The 17,476-nt window shown below is 41.0% G+C and overlaps 1 protein-coding gene across 4 annotated transcripts in view; it reads left to right on the top strand.

Moving 5' to 3' along the window:
- The first annotated feature begins 8,253 nt into the window (after positions 1 to 8,253).
- The window catches only part of STAM (signal transducing adaptor molecule), a 73,589-nt gene continuing 64,366 nt past the window's right edge, over positions 8,254 to 17,476 (top strand). For 2 of the 4 annotated variants that reach the window (XM_021943102.2, XM_021943104.2), the window contains exon 1: positions 8,262 to 8,491. Coding sequence is in view for 1 of the 4 variants with exons in the window: in XM_003903428.5 (XP_003903477.2) it covers positions 8,452 to 8,491 (40 nt within the window). In the remaining 3 variants the exon portion in view is untranslated. Of the gene's footprint in view, positions 8,492 to 17,476 lie in introns of all 4 variants that reach the window. The other 2 variants (XM_003903428.5, XM_021943103.2) reach the window with 2 other exon arrangements.

The following is a 17,476-nucleotide window of genomic DNA, read 5'->3' as shown; positions in this document are numbered from 1 at the left end:
TTTTCATATATCTTACTTTTGCCTATGCTATAAACCCCATAATACAATTATTATTATTATTATTATTATTATTATTTTCTTTTTTTTTGAGATGGAGTCTCGCTCAGTCGCCCAGGCTGGAGTACAGTGGCGCGATCTGGGCTCACTGCAAGCTCCGCCTCCCAGGTTCACGCCATTTTCCTGCCTCAGCCTCCCAAGTAGCTGGGACTACAGGCGCCCGCTGCCACGCCTGGCTAATTTTTTGCAGTTTTAGTAGAGACGGGGTTTCACTGTGTTAGCCAGGATGGTCTCTATCTCCTGACCTCGTGATCCGCCCGCCTCGGCCTCCCAGAGTGCTGGGATTACAGGCGTGAGCCACCGCGCCCGGCCGGAAGTGTCTTTTATATTTACTCTCACATGACCATTCGGATGCTTTTCATTTTGTTTTTTAGATTCAAATCACCAAATGGCACCATATTTCTATTGCCTGAAGAATTCTCGATTTTTGTTCGTTTGCTTGAACATTTCTTATTGTGTAGGTTTCGCTGATGATGAGTTCTTTCAGCTTTTTTTGTATGCAGGGGATGGCCCCAGGACCCCCAGGCAGATACCAAAATCTACAGATGCTCAAGTCACTTTACTTCAACTTCGTTTTGAAAAAGATTCTTGCTGATATAAAATTCTACATTGACAATTTTTAAATTTTAGGACTTTAAAGGTACTATCCACTCTCTTTTAAATTTTTTTTGCAATTTTATTAGGAGTCTACAGTAATTCTTATCTTTATTCCTCTATATATAATGTGTCTTTGTTTTTTGGATGCTTTTAAGATTTTATTGTTATTGATTTTCAGTAATTTGATCATGCTGTGCCTTAGTGCCATTTTTGTTGTTGTTATTTATTGACTGGGGTTCACTTACAGTCTCAGATTTGTAAGAATATAGTTTTCATTAAATTTTAGAAAATGTCTTTTTTTTTTTTTTTTGAGACGGAATTTCACTCTTGTTGCCCAGGCTGGAGTACAATGGCATGACCTCCGCTAGGTGCAATCTCCGCTCACCGCAAACTCTGCCTTCCCGGGTTCGAGCAATTCTCCTGTGTCAGCCTTTCGAGTAGCTGGGATTACAGGCATGCGCCACTACGCCAAGCTAATTTTGTATTTTTAGTAGAGATGGGGTTTCTCCATGTTAGTTAGGCTGGTATCAAACTCCCAACCTCAGGTGATCCGCCCGCCTCGGCCTCCCAAAGTGCTGGGATTACAGGCGTGAGCCACCAAGCCCAGCTAAACTCCCATTAATTCTATCTAGTGGAAGTTTTATGTCAGATAGCGTAATTTTAACCTATAGAATTGCCATTTGCTTCTTGTTTGATGCCTTTTATTTCTCTCCGTTATGTTCATCTTTTTGTAAGTCCTTAAGCATACTGATCACAGAACTCTTTAAACATTCTTTTCTTTTTTTTTTTTTTTTTTGAGACAGAGTCTCGCTCTGTCGCCCAGGCTGGAGTGCAGTGGCCGTTCTCAGCTCACTGCAAACTCCACCTCCCGGGTTCACGCCATTCTCCTGCCTCAGCCTCCGGAGTAGCTGGGACTACAGGCGCCCGGCACCTCGCCCGGCTAGTTTTTTTGTATTTTTTAGTAGAGACAGGGTTTCACCGTGTTAGCCAGGATGGTCTCGATCTCCTGACCTCGTGATCCGCCAGTCTCGGCCTCCCAAAGTGCTGGGATTACAGGCATGAGCCACCGCGCCCGGCCTTAAACATTCTTATGTTAATTCAATCATCTCTTTAATTTCCGGTTCTGTTTCCATGGACTGATTGCCCTACTGGTTATTAGCCACATTTTCCTGCCCCTTTATGCGTTCAGTAATATTTTATTGGAGTCTGGCCATTGAAGAATTTTATATTTTTGAATGCCATAAATATATGCATTCCTATTAAGAGTTTCATAATTTATTCTGCCCGTAATTTATGTTGCCCAGCTTACCTTTCAAGAGTTACTCTTTCAGCTTTTTTAGAGCAAAGGTAGAGGTAGACTCCCTGTCAGGCCACTCCCCACTACTAAGACATTAGCCTTTGCTAATGGGGTATTTATTTAACACTCAATGTGTTCTACTCATTTTCTTTCCCTCTGGCTTCGAGAACTGAAATGATTCCCTGACTTGTATGAACTCGGGATTTTTCAGATTTTGCTTCCCTAGTAATAGGTCTTTGCCTAAACGTGCTTTGCCCAAACTTGTAGAGCTTTACCGTACCCATGACTAGATTAGCATTAAAAGCCCCAAGGGGAACCTTTGTGCAGGTTTTTTTTTTTTTTTTTTTTTTTTGAGATGGAGTTTTGCTGTTGTTGCTCAGGCTGGAGTGCAATGGTGCGATCTTGGCTCACTCCAACCTCTGCCTCCTGGGTTCAAGCAATTATCCTGCCTCAGCCTCCTGGGTAGCTGGGATTGCAGGCACCTGCCACCACACCCAGTTAATTTTATTTTTAGTAGAGACAGGGTTTCACTATGTTGGCCAGGCTGGTCTCGAACTCTTGACCTCAGGTGATCCACCCGCCTCAGCCTCCCAAAGTGCTGGGATTACAGGCGTGACCCACTACGCCTGGCCCCTTGTGCAGATTTCTAAAGCTCTTCTCTGCATAGCACCCTCCTAATATATTGCCCTCCAAATTCTAGTCTCTTGGCCTCCTCAAACCTTGATTTTTGTCTCTTCAATGCAGTAAGACCTTTGGGTTCTTTTTGAGTCCCACCTCCCTGTGCCACAGCCTAGAAACTTATTCCAGGCAGAACGCTGTTGCAATCATTGGGCTCACTGCATATGCTTCCTTTCTTCTTGAAATCATAGTCCAGTGCTGCCTGTTGTCCCATGTTTGAAATCATTCCATATATTTTGTCCATGTTCTATTTGCTTATTGTAAAAAGATAAGTCTGGATCCTGTTACTCTCTCATGACCAGTCATGGAGGTTTGCCATTTTAATCATAATACATTTTATTTATTTACTACATTTAACAAACATTTATGGAATACCTACCTTGAAGAGCTCAGAAATAGAGAAAAATGATTCACAGACTAATGCTTATACAATTAAAAAGTTACAATATTGTGGTAGCTTTTAAGTATGACCCCAAAATTCTTTGACATTCTTTCCACGAAGAGGTAAATTTTATTTCCTCTTCCCTTAAGTGTACATGTGTGACTGCCTGTCCAAAAGAATATGGCTGAAATGATGCTGTGCTTATTTCCTAGCCCAGGTCTTAAGAAACTGGCAGTTTCCTGGCTCTTGCAATACTCAGTCGTATGCCCATCCAACCCACTGAGAGGAACCAAGCAGATACATAGGAGCTCCCATGTTGTTGTTCTGGTTGGTAACCCCAGTGACTCAGCCAACTGCTAGGACCAACTGCCAGACATGTAACTGAGCAAACTTTGAAATGACTGTAGCCCTGGCTGTAGTCATTCCAGCCTCTGAGCTACCCCTGCTGAGACTGTGTGGTCCCGGCTAAGTTCTAACCAAATTTCTGTTTGTAAGCAAAATAAATTATTGTTGTTGCCCTAAGATACTAAATTTTTCAATTTGCATTTTTTTTTTTTTTTTTTGAGATGGAGTTTCGCTCGTTGCCCAGGCTGGAGTGCAATGGTGTGATCTTGGCTCATTGCAACCTCCACCTCCTGTGTTCAAGTGATTCTCCTGCCTCAGCCTCCCAAGTAGCTGATGTGCCACCATGCCCAGCTAATTTTGTATTTTTAGTAGAGACAGGTTTTCTCTATGTTGGTCAGGCTGGTTTTGAACTCCTGACCTCAGGTGATCTGCTCACCTCAGCCTCCCAAAGTGCTGGGATTACAGACGTGAGCCATTGTGCCTGGTTGTAATAGACACCTGTAACACATATTATATCGTTAAGTGCTATAATAGAGGTAGTCAATTAACAATTGAATTAACAAATATTTATTATGTGCCTATTACTAGTCAGGTACTGAGTCAGGAAAGGCTTTTAAGAAGCAAAATCTAAGTGGAAGTTTACAGGAGATCTAGGACCTAAATAGAGTAAGAGCAGGAAAAGCAGAAATAGTTGTTTGTTTGAAGATATAAAAAGCATGGCGTGAATGCCAGTAGTTCAGAAAGGCTAACATAGAGGCTAAGGAGAACAAAACTGTGAAGAGATGAGTTACTGAAAGGCCAGTTCATTAAGGAGCTAATGCTAAAGAATGGGGGTTTAATCCTGAAGGTAAGGCTACTCTGCACACTTGTAATCATGCAATTAATTTAATTTTTTATTTAATGGCTATCTTCCCCATAGGCTGTACTCCAAAAAGGCTAAATCACACAAAGCTTTTATCCCTGTAATTCCAGCATCTAAAATGTTACCTGGCACATATGGGAGTTAATATTTACTAATGACTGAGTAACTGAAGAAACCCTGTAAGAATTTTAAGGAAATGATATATAATCAGCTTTGTGTATTAGAAAAATAATTCTGGCAGTAGTACAGAGAATGGTTTAGAGGTAATAGCTGTATTAGCCAGCTCGGGCTGCCATAACAAAATACCAGAGTGAGTGACTTATACAACAGAAATTAATTTTCTTGCCGTTCTAAAGGTTGGAAGTCTGAGATCAGGGTATCAGCACGGTTGGGTTCTGGTGAGGGCTCTCTTACTGGCCTGCAGACAGCTGCCTTCTCGCCCTATCCTCACGTGGCAGAGAGAGGGAGAGACCGTAAGCAATCCAGTGTCCTTCTTATAAGGGCACTAATCCCATTAGCAAGGCCCCAGTCTTATGCCCTCATCTAACTCTAATTATCTCCCAAAGATTCTGTCTCCAAATACCATCACACTGGGGGTAAGGGCGTCAACATTTGTATTTTTGAGGATACAATTCAGTCCACAGCTGTAGGAAAGGAGAAAAGACAGCAGGAGGTAAATGTAATAACTTGCCTAAGAAATGAGGGTATAAACTAAACTAGTGACAATGCAGTGGAAGAGGAAAGACTGAGAAATAGTAATCATTCCTACTTGAACTGGAATTATTAAACTGTTAAAAACCTTCCTAGGATATTCCTTTTACTGAACTTTAAAATTATAGACTTTTCCCTGTAGTAACTCTATTTGCATATCAGTTTTTTTTTTTTTTTTTTTTGAGACAGAGTCTCTCTCTGTCACCTAGGCTGGAGTAAAGTGGCCTTATCTCAGCTCACTGCAACCTCCATCCCCCAGGTTCAAGCGATTCTCCTGCCTCAGCCTCCTGAGTAGTTGGGATTACAGGTGACCATTACCATGCCCAGTTAAGTTTTTGTACTTTTAGTAGAAACAGGGTTTTGCCATGTTGGCCAGGCTGGTCTTGAACTCCTGACCTCAGATGATCCACTTGCCTCAGTCTCCCAAAATGCTAGGATTACAGGTGTGAGCCACCACACTCAGCCAGTATTTTTGTTTTTAATGTAGATGAATTTTCAAAATCAAACTGAGATAAAGGGATATAACATTTGACAAACAACCACATAATTTATTAAACATACAACATTACAGAAACATTTTAATGTGATATTGATACGTAGTCTTCAAAATGTTTTAAAAACTATGGTAATACTAAAAGTGAAACTCTATAGAGTTTCAGTATTTTAAAGTGATAATAAGGGACATTAACCACAAAATACAAAGCATTTCACTTTTTATGTTTGGCTTTTATGTTAAATATTGAAAGTTTTATATTTTAAAAAGGTTTATTATTTATATAGCACATTAATCATCAAGACCCCCCTGCCCCCATAGCTAAAGTCATTCTAGGTCAGAATACATGGATACTGCTCTCAATACTAGTATGTATTATTCCCAGTGCACACGTATTGATAATCAAGGCTTGAACAGTTTGTGCCCTGGCTTATTGCTGGCAACGGAGTAATTCAGTCCGGAGTACAGAGCACGTCCAAACGCATTTTCATCAATATCTGGCTCTGATACAGCCAGTCTGAGCCACCAATATCTGGCTCAGGGACTTACGATAATGGCCGAAGACACTGCTCAGGATCTTAAGGTAAACAAGTTGTCACCTAATTCTGTCAGCCCAGCAATCAAAGCACATTTTTGAGAGGGAATGTTCTGACTTCCGTATCAGTCGTGATATTTCCAAATAATTCTATACTTGTCATAATGAAACACAAGCACGCTTTTGGTATTGGCCCCTCAAAATATTAAGAAACTGGTGATACCAACATATCATGTTTTACATTGTTGTGTTTTAACATTTTTTCTGCTTTTGAAAGAAATACATGCTCATCATTAAAATATTTTGAATAATAAAATGCGCAAAGAACATTGTCTACAATCTTGCCACTCAGAGATAATCATGTCATAATATTCTCATGTATTTCCTTTCAGACTTTTAAAATTGTGGGCATTTGTAATTTTCTAAGGTTTGTAACTTCCTTCTGAAAACTTAGGTATTCAGATGTCTATGGAAATAGGAATCTGTATTATGCACCTTAAATGGCTGTGTAGTTTTCACATCTTGTGTACTGTGATTTAATTGACCAATATTAATTACAATGATCAGTAACACTTATTTAGTGCTTACTCTATGCCAGGCACTGTAATAAGCGTTTTGTTTGTACTAATTCATTTGATCCTCACTACCCTATTATTCTTGTTTCTTACAGATGAAGAAACTGAGACACCAAGAGGTGAAGCAATTAGTCCAATCACTTAATGTGAGACATTTTAGTGGTTGGCAGTGCTTTGATCCTTTAGACAATGTTGCCATGTATACCTTTGTTCATGTTTTAAAATAATGTCTTTAGGATTAATTTGCCGAAATGGAATTGCTGGGTACTAAGGTTTTAAAAATTTGTTACATGCTTCCAAATATTTCCTTTGGGAAGATGACAGTATTTACAGGTCATCCAACAGTATGTGAGTGTCTCATTCCTCACATCCCTGATTCTTTGCAATTTTCTTTTTTTTTTTTTGAGACGGAGTTTCGCTCCCGGGTTCAAGCGATTCCCAGCCTCAGCCTCCCGAGTAGCTGGGATTACAAACGCGCACCACCACGCCCGGCTAATTTTTTGTATTTTTAGTAGAGACGGGGTTTCACCATGGCCAGGCTGGTCTTGAACTCCTGACCTCTGGTGATCCGCCCGCCTCGGCCACCCAGAGTGCTGGGATTACAGGCGTGAGCCACCGCGCCTGGCCGATCCTTTGTAATTTTTACCTAAATGACAAAACATTATGTAACTGCTACTTTAATTTGAACATTTCACTTTTAGAGGTGGGACTTCATTTTTAATGAATTTTTGTAAGCACTCTTTGTTTACTATATATTAATCCTGTGTTGACATGTCAGTATTAGTTTCCATGCTACATTTGGAGGTGCCGTAATTTGGGGGATAATTTCCATAATTTCAATTTACGTACAAGATGAGCTTACTAAGTTTGTTCCAAGTGGTATGCAAAATCTCTAGTAGATCCTCCTTAAAACTTCTCCATGACACAGAGAATAATTTTTATTGGTTAATTAAACTCAAAAGTAAAATAATTAAATCAACATTTTGGGTTGCTAGGAATCACTCACTGATCAACTTCTAGCTCCAGTTTTTTTGTTTTCTTTTTTTGCTCAGTCTAGGGAGGCTATCTTGGGCTGTGAAAGACATGTCACCAACCATCACAGCTGCTGAGTGACTGCACGGTTAGTCAGTAGGTGCCAACGCCCTACTAGCAGAGCTGTCTGCAGATTCCGAAGCCCGGCGTTCAGGGACTCCCGGGAAGGAGTCAGCGTTACCTCAACCTCTCCGAGGGAGCCTCGCGCCCTGAACACTCCCCTCTTGGGATTCAGGCCAATCCGTTCAGCTCCCATGATTTCATCCGAGCAAATTTGTCACCTCACGCAGCGAATTAAACTGTTTACCTAGAAGATGATCTAAAGGAATTTGCATTTCCTTCCAGAGGGAATACAAGGTTATGATAACCGAGAGAGCGAGAGGAAAAAAGGGGCACGCCTCTACCCAAACTCAACCCGCTTTCTTTCTCCTGGGTCTCCCAGTCACTCCGGGGGTTGTTAGTAGGCTTCAGCACGCCTGAAGGACCCTGTCTTCCGGAGACTCCTAGCTAAGGGAAAAGCAGGAAACACAAGAACTAATCCCACTCTTCTGTGTGACTAACTAAAAGAGGAGTCAGGCAGAGGGGACTACCTGTTCAGCCTTTACTGATGGGGCAGGCTCGGGGCACCTTTGGGACAGGCAGTGCCGAGGTCGCCCAGATTCCCGACAAGCTCCGCGCGGGGGCTTTCTCGGCTCAGTGCTGTTGCCGCCGCCGCCGCCGCCGCTGCGGTGGTTGCTGGGGTTGGGTGAGAGGAGGAGCTGTCGCGGACCCTGTAGAGTCAGCCTCTGTTGCTGTTTTTGCCTGAGGAGTCTTCCTTCCTACGTCGAGCCCTGACTCCTGTGCTGTCGAGGGGGGAGTCCCCGCGGACACCTCGGCACGCAGTGGAGATGCCTCTCTTTGCCACCAATCCCTTCGATCAGGATGTTGGTAAGTGTTTTTGCTGCTCCCTGCCCATTCTTCACCGGACTGCACGCTCACTCTGCCAGCCCCTTCCTGCATTCAGGACCCTCGGACCAGGGCCGAGGAAGAGCTCGCTCTTCCCGTTTCCTGAGGTTCCCTCCTTCAGAGCTGGGAGGAGGTTGAGGACTTGGCGCATCCTCTTTGAAAGAAATGGGACTCATCCTGTGAAATGGGCCTTGAGCTAGGACTGTAGGTTGCCAAAGAACTGCTGAAGGGGTTGGTGTAAAGGGCCTGGGAGGAGCAGCTGGTGTAGCATCTGGTGCAGGGACTGTGCTTCTGGACGAACAGCGAAGGGCTTAAGGCGTATGTCGGCTAGATTAGGATGGTAAACCCTATACCAAAAGTGCTTGCCTAGACAAATAAATGTTGAGCGTCTGGAACTGGCAGAATGTTTTAGGTAAGGTTCCTTAGAGGATTTTAAAATCTTTTTGCAACGGTAACTGAAGGAGGGAGCTCTGGTTAAGGTTAGACTCAAAAATGTTGGGAGCAATGAAGATGAAATACTTGGCAATAGCTGAAACCGAATTGAGGACCTGCGCCTTTGGGATGTCTCTCTTAGGCTAAGTCTCTGCCCTTAAAAAAGTGTAAAGAAGTGTGGAAGAAGTTGTTGAATCTGGAAAGAGTTTGAAGTGCTACATTTTTGTTGTTTTCTGAATCACTGGTTTTAGGTACTGATTATGTCAGTTCAGTAGGTTTGCTTTTTGTTTATTTTTTATTTTATTTTATTTTTTTCCGGCTTGAAGATAATAATTATGGAAATTTGAGTTTCCGGGGAGAGAATTTTGGTTTAATATGAACGCACGTAGGAACTACCTTGGCACACAAGTGCGGAATGAAAGCAAGCCAAATACCATTTCCAAATCCCTTATGGCAGAATGTAATGATTACTGTGAATAAGGACAGCCTTATGAAGTTAATTTATACGTCTGTGTGTATTTTAATTATGAAAGATGGATGTTGAATTTTGCTTTTTTAACTCTTCCTTAGAGCATGTCACTGAAACTTGGAGGTTTATATAAGACTAGAAAAAAGGTTCATCCTTACCTCTGCCACTTCTCAGCTCACAGTGAAATCATAGGCAAGTTACCTTCTTTGAGTTCCAGTGTTCTTGTCTTTAAAGAGGGGAAAATACATCATTCCATTCTGCGGTTAAATGATATGTGTAGAGGGCCTGCTACAGTACCTTTATGTGATAGGCACTTACTAGATGCTACCTTTTTTGTTCCAGCTTAAATGAGTGTCCTGAATCTTAGCAGTGGACAGAACCTTGGAGATCACCGATTATACTTAATGAATTGGAAAATTGCATTTAATTTAATAAGCAGTTAGCACACACTACAGGACACAGTGGCTCAGTGACAAGAGATACGGTGATGAGCAAGGCCTAGTTGCTGCTCTCAAGCAGTTTTACATCTCACTACATGAATCTCTAGGGGAAGTACTTAAAACAGCTTCTTAGTACTTGTTTCTTCTGTTTACAGTACCTTTGTCTAGTTTTCTTGGTCCTGTATAATTTAGCTAGCAACTACCCAATCACCTTTGTATTCTACTGACTTTGTGAACACGTATTTGCATTGGATTCAGGTAAATTTCTTAATGTCAAACCTGTTCCTAGTACCTGTACCACCCAGTTCAAACACAGGCACCTTCTTGCTTTTATGCTTTTGCCCTGTGCTTACGCTTTCTTTTCTCTTTCAACATATCCTTATGTGTTAAGGCCAAATCAGAATCCAACTTGTTATACCTGAATCATTTCCTGATTGCTGTAGCAAAGGGTTTCTCAGTAGCAACGTTATTGACAGTTTGGACCAGATAAATATCTTTGTCATAGGGGTTTGTCCTGTGCAATGTAGGGTGTTCAGCCTTATCCCTGGCCTTTATCCACTAGATGCCAGTGACACCCAGCCCCCACTCATGATTTTAGAAGTCTCAGGACATTGCTACATGCCCCTTGCAGGGACAAAATACCTCCCAGTTGAGAACCACTGCACTAGTCCACTCTTAATTTCCACCTTCTTACAAAATCCTCTAACTTATTTTAGCATTTTTGTCTTTACCAAATTACTTAGCATTAAAGATATGTACTGTATTTTCCTACTTAATGAGTGGTTGCTACATAGAAGGTGTTTAATAAAGTTTGTTGAGTTGAGAATGTGTCAGTTGAGCCTGCCAGATAGTACACTTCTTCAATGTAGCAATGTTGTTTTGCTCCAGAAAAGCTTACTTTTAATAGTTGCTCAAGTTTTGGTATTGGACCAATTCTCTTCTCACAGTCCGTGTATTGAAATATTCCAAAAGATTTATCTGAGAAGACCCCTCAGAGATTCCCAGTACATAATCCTTGCGCAGATTCCAGTAGACTCCTATATTATTTTTAAATAGTATAATATATAGAATACAGTGTATAAAATACACTTACCATTTTTTTCTTTCACTATGTCATAACCAATGAGTATGTCATAACATTAAAGTAACTCATTTGATACAATTATTTATCACTTAACGCTTGTATACATTTGCACGTCTTCAAAATTATTTGTCTTCAGTCTTAATCTGAAGCAGAATCAGAAATTCACTGACTGATTTATATAATATAACATTTATTATAAAGAGACAAAATTCTGGTGATAGCTTTTCCCTTGAAGAAACACCGAAAGATGTTATTAGGATGTGAGCTCTGTGAGGACAGGGATTTTTGTTTGATTTGTTCACTGCTGTATCCCTGACTGTAGACCAGTGTTTGGCATGCTGAAGAACTTTCAGTAAACATTTATGGAATAAATGAATCTCATTTTGGACATTATAATTCAAGAGTTGAATTTAGAAGCAATGTAAAGATAACTTATTTCATCAAGTTTTTATTTCAAAGTCTCTAGTGACTTCCGCCTTGCCAAATCCAATGGTCACTTTCTAGTCCATTTGTTTGTTGATCTCTTAAGCATTCCTCTTTGATATACAGTACTTTATTCATGGGATTTCAGGACACCAAACTTTTTCTTATTTTCTACTTAGCTTCTTTTAAGTTTTTTTGCTTCTCCTTTTTGCAACTTCTAAAAGTTGAGTGCCCTGGGGCTCAGTTCCCGAGCCTCTTCTCTCCTTCCACTTTTTTTTTCCCTTAGAGTATTAGGAAGCAATTTAGCTTAGTGTTAATAATTCAGACTCTGGGGCCACACTGCTTGGATTCAGTCCCAGGTTTGCTGCTTACTGGCAGTGTGATTTTGGGCTAGTTGCTTAGATACTCTGTATCTCAGTTTCCTTATCTTTAATATGGAATATAAGGGTAATAATAGTTCTTACTTCAGAGAGTTGTTAAGAAGGTTGAGTTAATATTTGTAAAGCACTTAGAAAAGTTTCTGTACTTTTTATTAAGATTTTAAAAAGAATCTCATCTAATTTCTTAGCTTTAAATACCTAGTGTATTCTGGTGACTCCTGGATTTATGTTCTTACTCTCAGCCTCTTGCCTGAGCTCTCGACCTAGATATCCATCTCCTTACTGAGCATCTCCATTTGGATTCTGCTTAGAGTCTAAAAACAAACATTCAAAAACTCAATTCTTAGTTCTTTGCCCAAACCTGCTCATTCCTTCATCCTTGCCCTTCTCAGTAGAGAACATGATTAACTGTTTCCTGTCACTGAGTTCCAATGTCTAGGAGTATCATTCTTCTTATTTCTTCACACTTCACATTCATCATATCAGCAAGATATTTTGGCTATACTTTAAAAATATATCCAGAATCTCGTTGAGAGGTGAAAGCAGCTGGACTTCCTGGGTCGAGTGGGGACTTGGATAACTTTTCGGTCTTACAAGGGGATTGTAAAATGTACCAATCAGTGCTCTGTAACAACGTACCAATCAGCGCTCTGTAGCTAAGTAGAAGTTTGTAAAATGCACCAATCAGTGCTCTGTAAAAACGCACTAAACAGCGCTCTGTAGCTAGCTAGAGGTTTGGAAAATGGGTCAATTACCACTTTGTAAAATGGATCAATCAACAGGACACGGGCGGGGACAAATAAGGGAATAAAAGCCGGCCACCCCAGCCAGCAGCGGCAACCAGCTAGGGTCCACTTCCACGCTGTGGAAGCTTTGTTCTTTCGCTCTGCATAATAAATCTTGCTGCTGCTCACTCTTTGGGTCCATGCCACCTTTAAGAGCTGTAACACTCGCAAAGGTCCGGGGCTTCATTCTTGAAGTCAGCGAGACCACAAACCCACGGGAGGGAACAAACTCCGGACACATCACCACCTTTCTCTGTCTCACCATTCTTACCTTACTTCAGTCATTGTTATCTCTCATAGTGGCAAGAGCCTTCTGGTAGGTTTCTTTGTTACCACTCTTGCCTCTACAATCAGTTCTCATTTACAAAGGTCAGTGATCTTTTAAAAATGTTAGATAATGTCACTTACCTGCTCAGAGCTCTCTAGTAGCTTCCTATCCTACTTAAAGGGTAATGCAAGTTTTTTATTGTGGCCCACAATATGGCTCCTTCCTGTGTGTCTGATATGATTATGCTCTCCAAACTTACTCTCTTGAATTCCAGGCTTTTGAATCTGAAGGCTCCAAGCTCATTCCTGACTCTGTAGCTATGTGGTACTCTTTGCCTGGGATACTCCTCACCCAGGTGTTTGAAGGTCTGGATATTCATCACACCCATTCAAGACTCTTCAAACGTCATTTTCTAAGAGAGGCTTTTCCTAATAATCTTCTGTAAAAAATAACCATCTTGGGCTGGATGCAGTGGCTCACACCCGTAACCCCTACACTTTGGGAGGGTGAGGCAGGAGGATTCCTTGAGGCCGGGAATTGGAGACCAGTCTGGGCAACATAATGAGACACTGTCTCTACAAACAATAAAAAAATTAGCTGGCATGGTGGTATGCCTGTAGTCCCAGTTACTTGGGATGCTGAATCCAGAGGATTGGTTGAGCCTGGGAGGTCAAGGCTGCAGTGAGCTATGACTGCACTCTTGGCTGGGCAAGAGAATGAGACTCTGTCTTTAAAAAAGTAAATAGGCCGGGCGCGGTGGCTCACGCCTGTAATCCCAGCACTTTGGGAGGCCGAGGCGGGCGGATCACAAGGTCAGGAGATCGAGACCATGGTGAAACCCCGTCTCTACTAAAAATAGAAAAAAATTAGCCGGGCGCAGTGGCGGGCGCCTGTAGTCCCAGCTACTCGGGAGGCTGAGGCAGGAGAATGGCGTGAACCCGGGAGGCGGAGTTTGCAGTGAGCCGAGATTGGGCCACTGCACTCCAGTCTGGGCGACAGAGCGAGACTCCGTCTCCAAAAAAAAAAAAAAAAAAAGTAAATAAATAAATTTTAAAAAATGCATCTTTACTCTCTCACTCTGTTTCTTTGTTCCATTTTTTTTCTTTATAGTACTTAGTTACCTAACATTAATTGATTAATTATCTTTTGTGTGGAATGTAAACTCCATCAAGATGAGAACTTTTCATTTTTTTTCCCCTAATGCCTTAGGGATAGTGTCTGGTACATAGAAAACACTCAATAATTATTTATCAAATAATGAATTATCGATATTTTTCTAGAACATCAGTCTTGTATTTCTATTTTGTGTTCTTTTTCCCTCCAAAACAAATTCATCTGTCAGAAAGCTGAAGTTAACTTTCCCAGTCTGGCTCTTCATTCATTATTTGCTAGCATTTTTCTTTGTTTTTAAATCTTTTTTACATTAATATAGATGGGGTTTTGCCATATTGGCCAGGCTGGTCTCGAACTCCTAGCCTCGAGTGATCTGCCTGCCTCAGCCTCCCAAAGTGCTGGGATTACAGCTGTGAGACACCCGGGCCCATCCAGTTTGGTAATATTTTAGTGTTGTGGTTATCTTGACTTGAAACCCAAGAGGCATCTTTGAATCATTTCCCTGCCTCTGCTAAATCATCATATGTCTTTGTTTCTATAATAGAATATTTGTGTTCCCAGTCAGACTGCTTTGGGCCAGTCCACGTCCTACATACTTGGACATTTTTTTAGTCCGCTTTGCTGAGTCCAATCAGCCTCATAAATCATAAGCCAGATGAATCTTAAATGTTAGTGTCACATTCTCCTGAAGTGTGGTATGATAGAAAGACCTTGGACTTCGGGTTTAAATTGCACCTGCAGCATTTACTTTTAGTAAATGGACACAATATATAGTTGGATAGGTATAGGACCCCTTTGAATTCACTTTTTACTTTGGTAAATAGGGATAGAAATATCCATTATACGTCATGCGGATGCTATGAGGATTACTTGTAAAAACACATGACATTCTAACTCTTTACCAGAGTTGAATAGGCTTCAAATATCTCAAGGTCAGCATGTTCAAAACCATTTGAAATTTTTCTTCTCAATTATGCTTTTCATCTGTTTTGATAGTTGGTACCTTAGTTTACTTAGTCATACAAGTCGAGAACTTGGGAGTAATTCTTGACCACTGTAGTTATAATTTTGTACATCCTAAACAACAAATGTATCCTGTCTACCCTCTACCAGATACCGTGGTACTGAATATGCCCTCAAGGATTCCAGGTTTAGATCACCACTCTCTCGGATTAGTATAGTAGCTTCCAGCTGTTCTTCCCTGCCTCCAGTTTTTTAAACTGTAAAAAACTTGGTATTTTTAAAATGTAAATCTACGCGTGGCCCCTCTGTTTAAAATATTTCTAGAGAGGGCGGGGCATGGTGGCTCACACCTGTAATCCCAGCACTTTGGGAGGCCAAGATGGGCGGATTATGAGGTCAGGAGATCGAGACCATCCTGGCTAACACAGTGAAACCCTGTCTGTACTAAAAATACAAAAAAATTAGCCGAGCATTGTGGCGGGCGCCTGTAGTCCCAGCTACTTGGGAGGCTGAGGCAGGAGAATGGCGTGAACCTGGGAGGTGGAACTTGCGGTGAGCCAAGATCACTCCACTGCATTCCAGCCTGGGTGATAGAGCAAGACTCCTTCTCAATAAAACAAAAAACCAAAAAAACAAAATTCCAGAGAATCTACAACTTTCACAGTACTTTGAACTTTTCAGCAGAGCATGTAAGGCCTCTTACGTTTGACTTTGTAACTCTTCAGCCTCACCTTCCACTTTTTTCTTACAGGTGTATTTCACTCCTTACTGGTTTTATGCCACTGTGCTCTTCAGATGTGGATTCTCTGGCTTGACATACTTATTTGTTCATTAATCCTCAGTAAGTTTGTTTTGAGGAGATGATGCATGCGAAGCACTTAGCGTAAGCGCCTGAATATAGTAACCAATGGATACGTTTTAGCTCCTTTTATAATCAAGTTAGAAATAGATGTGGGGACTATTGGATTTTAAGGTGTGCAATCAGTTACTGTCAAAACATAGGAGAGAAATATGAAAATTCCGAATATGAGTATGTTAACCGTCTAATATCCACTGGATTAAGAACTTGTATTCTTTGGTTCTGTCCCTATTTTACCTCTCCTCTAAGCTGTTGTTTCTAATGCTTTTAGGTTATCATTTCTGTTTTGCGCTCCTCCCTGAAATCCTTCCATGCTGTTCTTTTGATACCTACTTCTTTTTCTGGTTAGCAGAACTTCAGGTTGCTTTTTCTTTGCAGATACAATTTCCAGGAGGATCAGGGACATTAGATGAAAGATTTTTGAAGAATTGATTTGCAAAGAGGATAATTTCTTTCCGACTTACTTTTCCATTGGCCGTTTTTAATGAACTGTTACATATCTGGGCTGACTGAATGACAGTCCTTTCCCCACAGCCTAAATGTGACGCGAAGTCATCCTGTCAGCATTTCTCACCTCCCGAGATCTTTGACAGTCATTAACTTTGAGAAAAATCAAAAGTAGCTGTTTATCAGAAAAAAGTTCTCCAGTCTATTGAAAAGACTATTGAAATTCAAATGAGTCTCTGTGTGTGTTTTTTCTGGGTACTGCTGGGCAGATTTCTCAATCTCCTCTTTTTGAGTATTAGTGTAAGGATAATCTCAGGATAAGATGAGATCATTATGAAGCTTTGAATTCTTTAGAAGCAAGTCTGTTATTTTTGTCGCTTTTCCTTTTCCCACAAACCTTGTTTTTGTCTTAGAAAATAAATAGTTTTGGCTTCATTTGCTATTCACAGAACCATGTTGTAGGTAGTTTATATTCTTCTGATTAAAAAAAAATACTTGTTCTTTTATAATTGAGAAGAATTGTGCCACTGATTTTGATAATTTTGAGGCAGCCTGAATAACTGATGTGAACAATTTTAGATTTCTGAAGTGGGTTGTGTTTCTGATCCATCCATACAAATTTGAGTCAGATGCTGATTCTATTTATGTGTAGGAAAGTAATGAAGTAGTTCATGAGTGTTCAACATAATATCTGCTGATAACTGTATCATGTGTTCCTGGGTATATCATTAATTCAGGAACTGTAAGATAGCACTCAATTATGATAGGCAATTTATATTTGATCAGATAAACTGTTGACTTCTTAATAAGTTTTAATATGCTTAGCTATTATGTTTTTAAATAAGGTGGCAGGTTTTAGAATATAAGTGTGTTCTTTTAAAAAATGCACTTTGGCTGGGCGCGGTGGCTCAAGCCTGTAATCCCAGCACTTTGGGAGGCCGAGACGGGCGGATCACGAGGTCAGGAGATCGAGACCATCCTGGCTAACACGGTGAAACCCCGTCTCTACTAAAAATACAAAAAACTAGCCGGGCGAGGTGGCGGGCGCTTGTAGTCCCAGCTACTCGGGAGGCTGAGGCAGGAGAATGGCACAAACCCGGGAGGCGGAGCTTGCAGTGAGCTGAGATCCGGCCACTGCACTCCAGCCCGGGCTACAGAGCAAAGACTCCGTCTCAAAAAAAAAAAATAAAAAATAAAAAATGCACTTAAAAAAAAAAAGCCTACTTGGCTACCAGTCAGTAAGAATGATGAATTAATTATTAAAATGCACTACCAGACCAAAGTAATAACATGCTTTCCTTTTT

Source organism: Papio anubis, chromosome 11, assembly GCF_008728515.1.
Source record: "Papio anubis isolate 15944 chromosome 11, Panubis1.0, whole genome shotgun sequence".
Taxonomy (NCBI): Eukaryota; Metazoa; Chordata; class Mammalia; order Primates; family Cercopithecidae; genus Papio; species Papio anubis.
The sequence above is the reverse complement of the archived record's forward strand: the minus strand, read 5'-3'. Positions and strand labels throughout refer to the sequence as shown.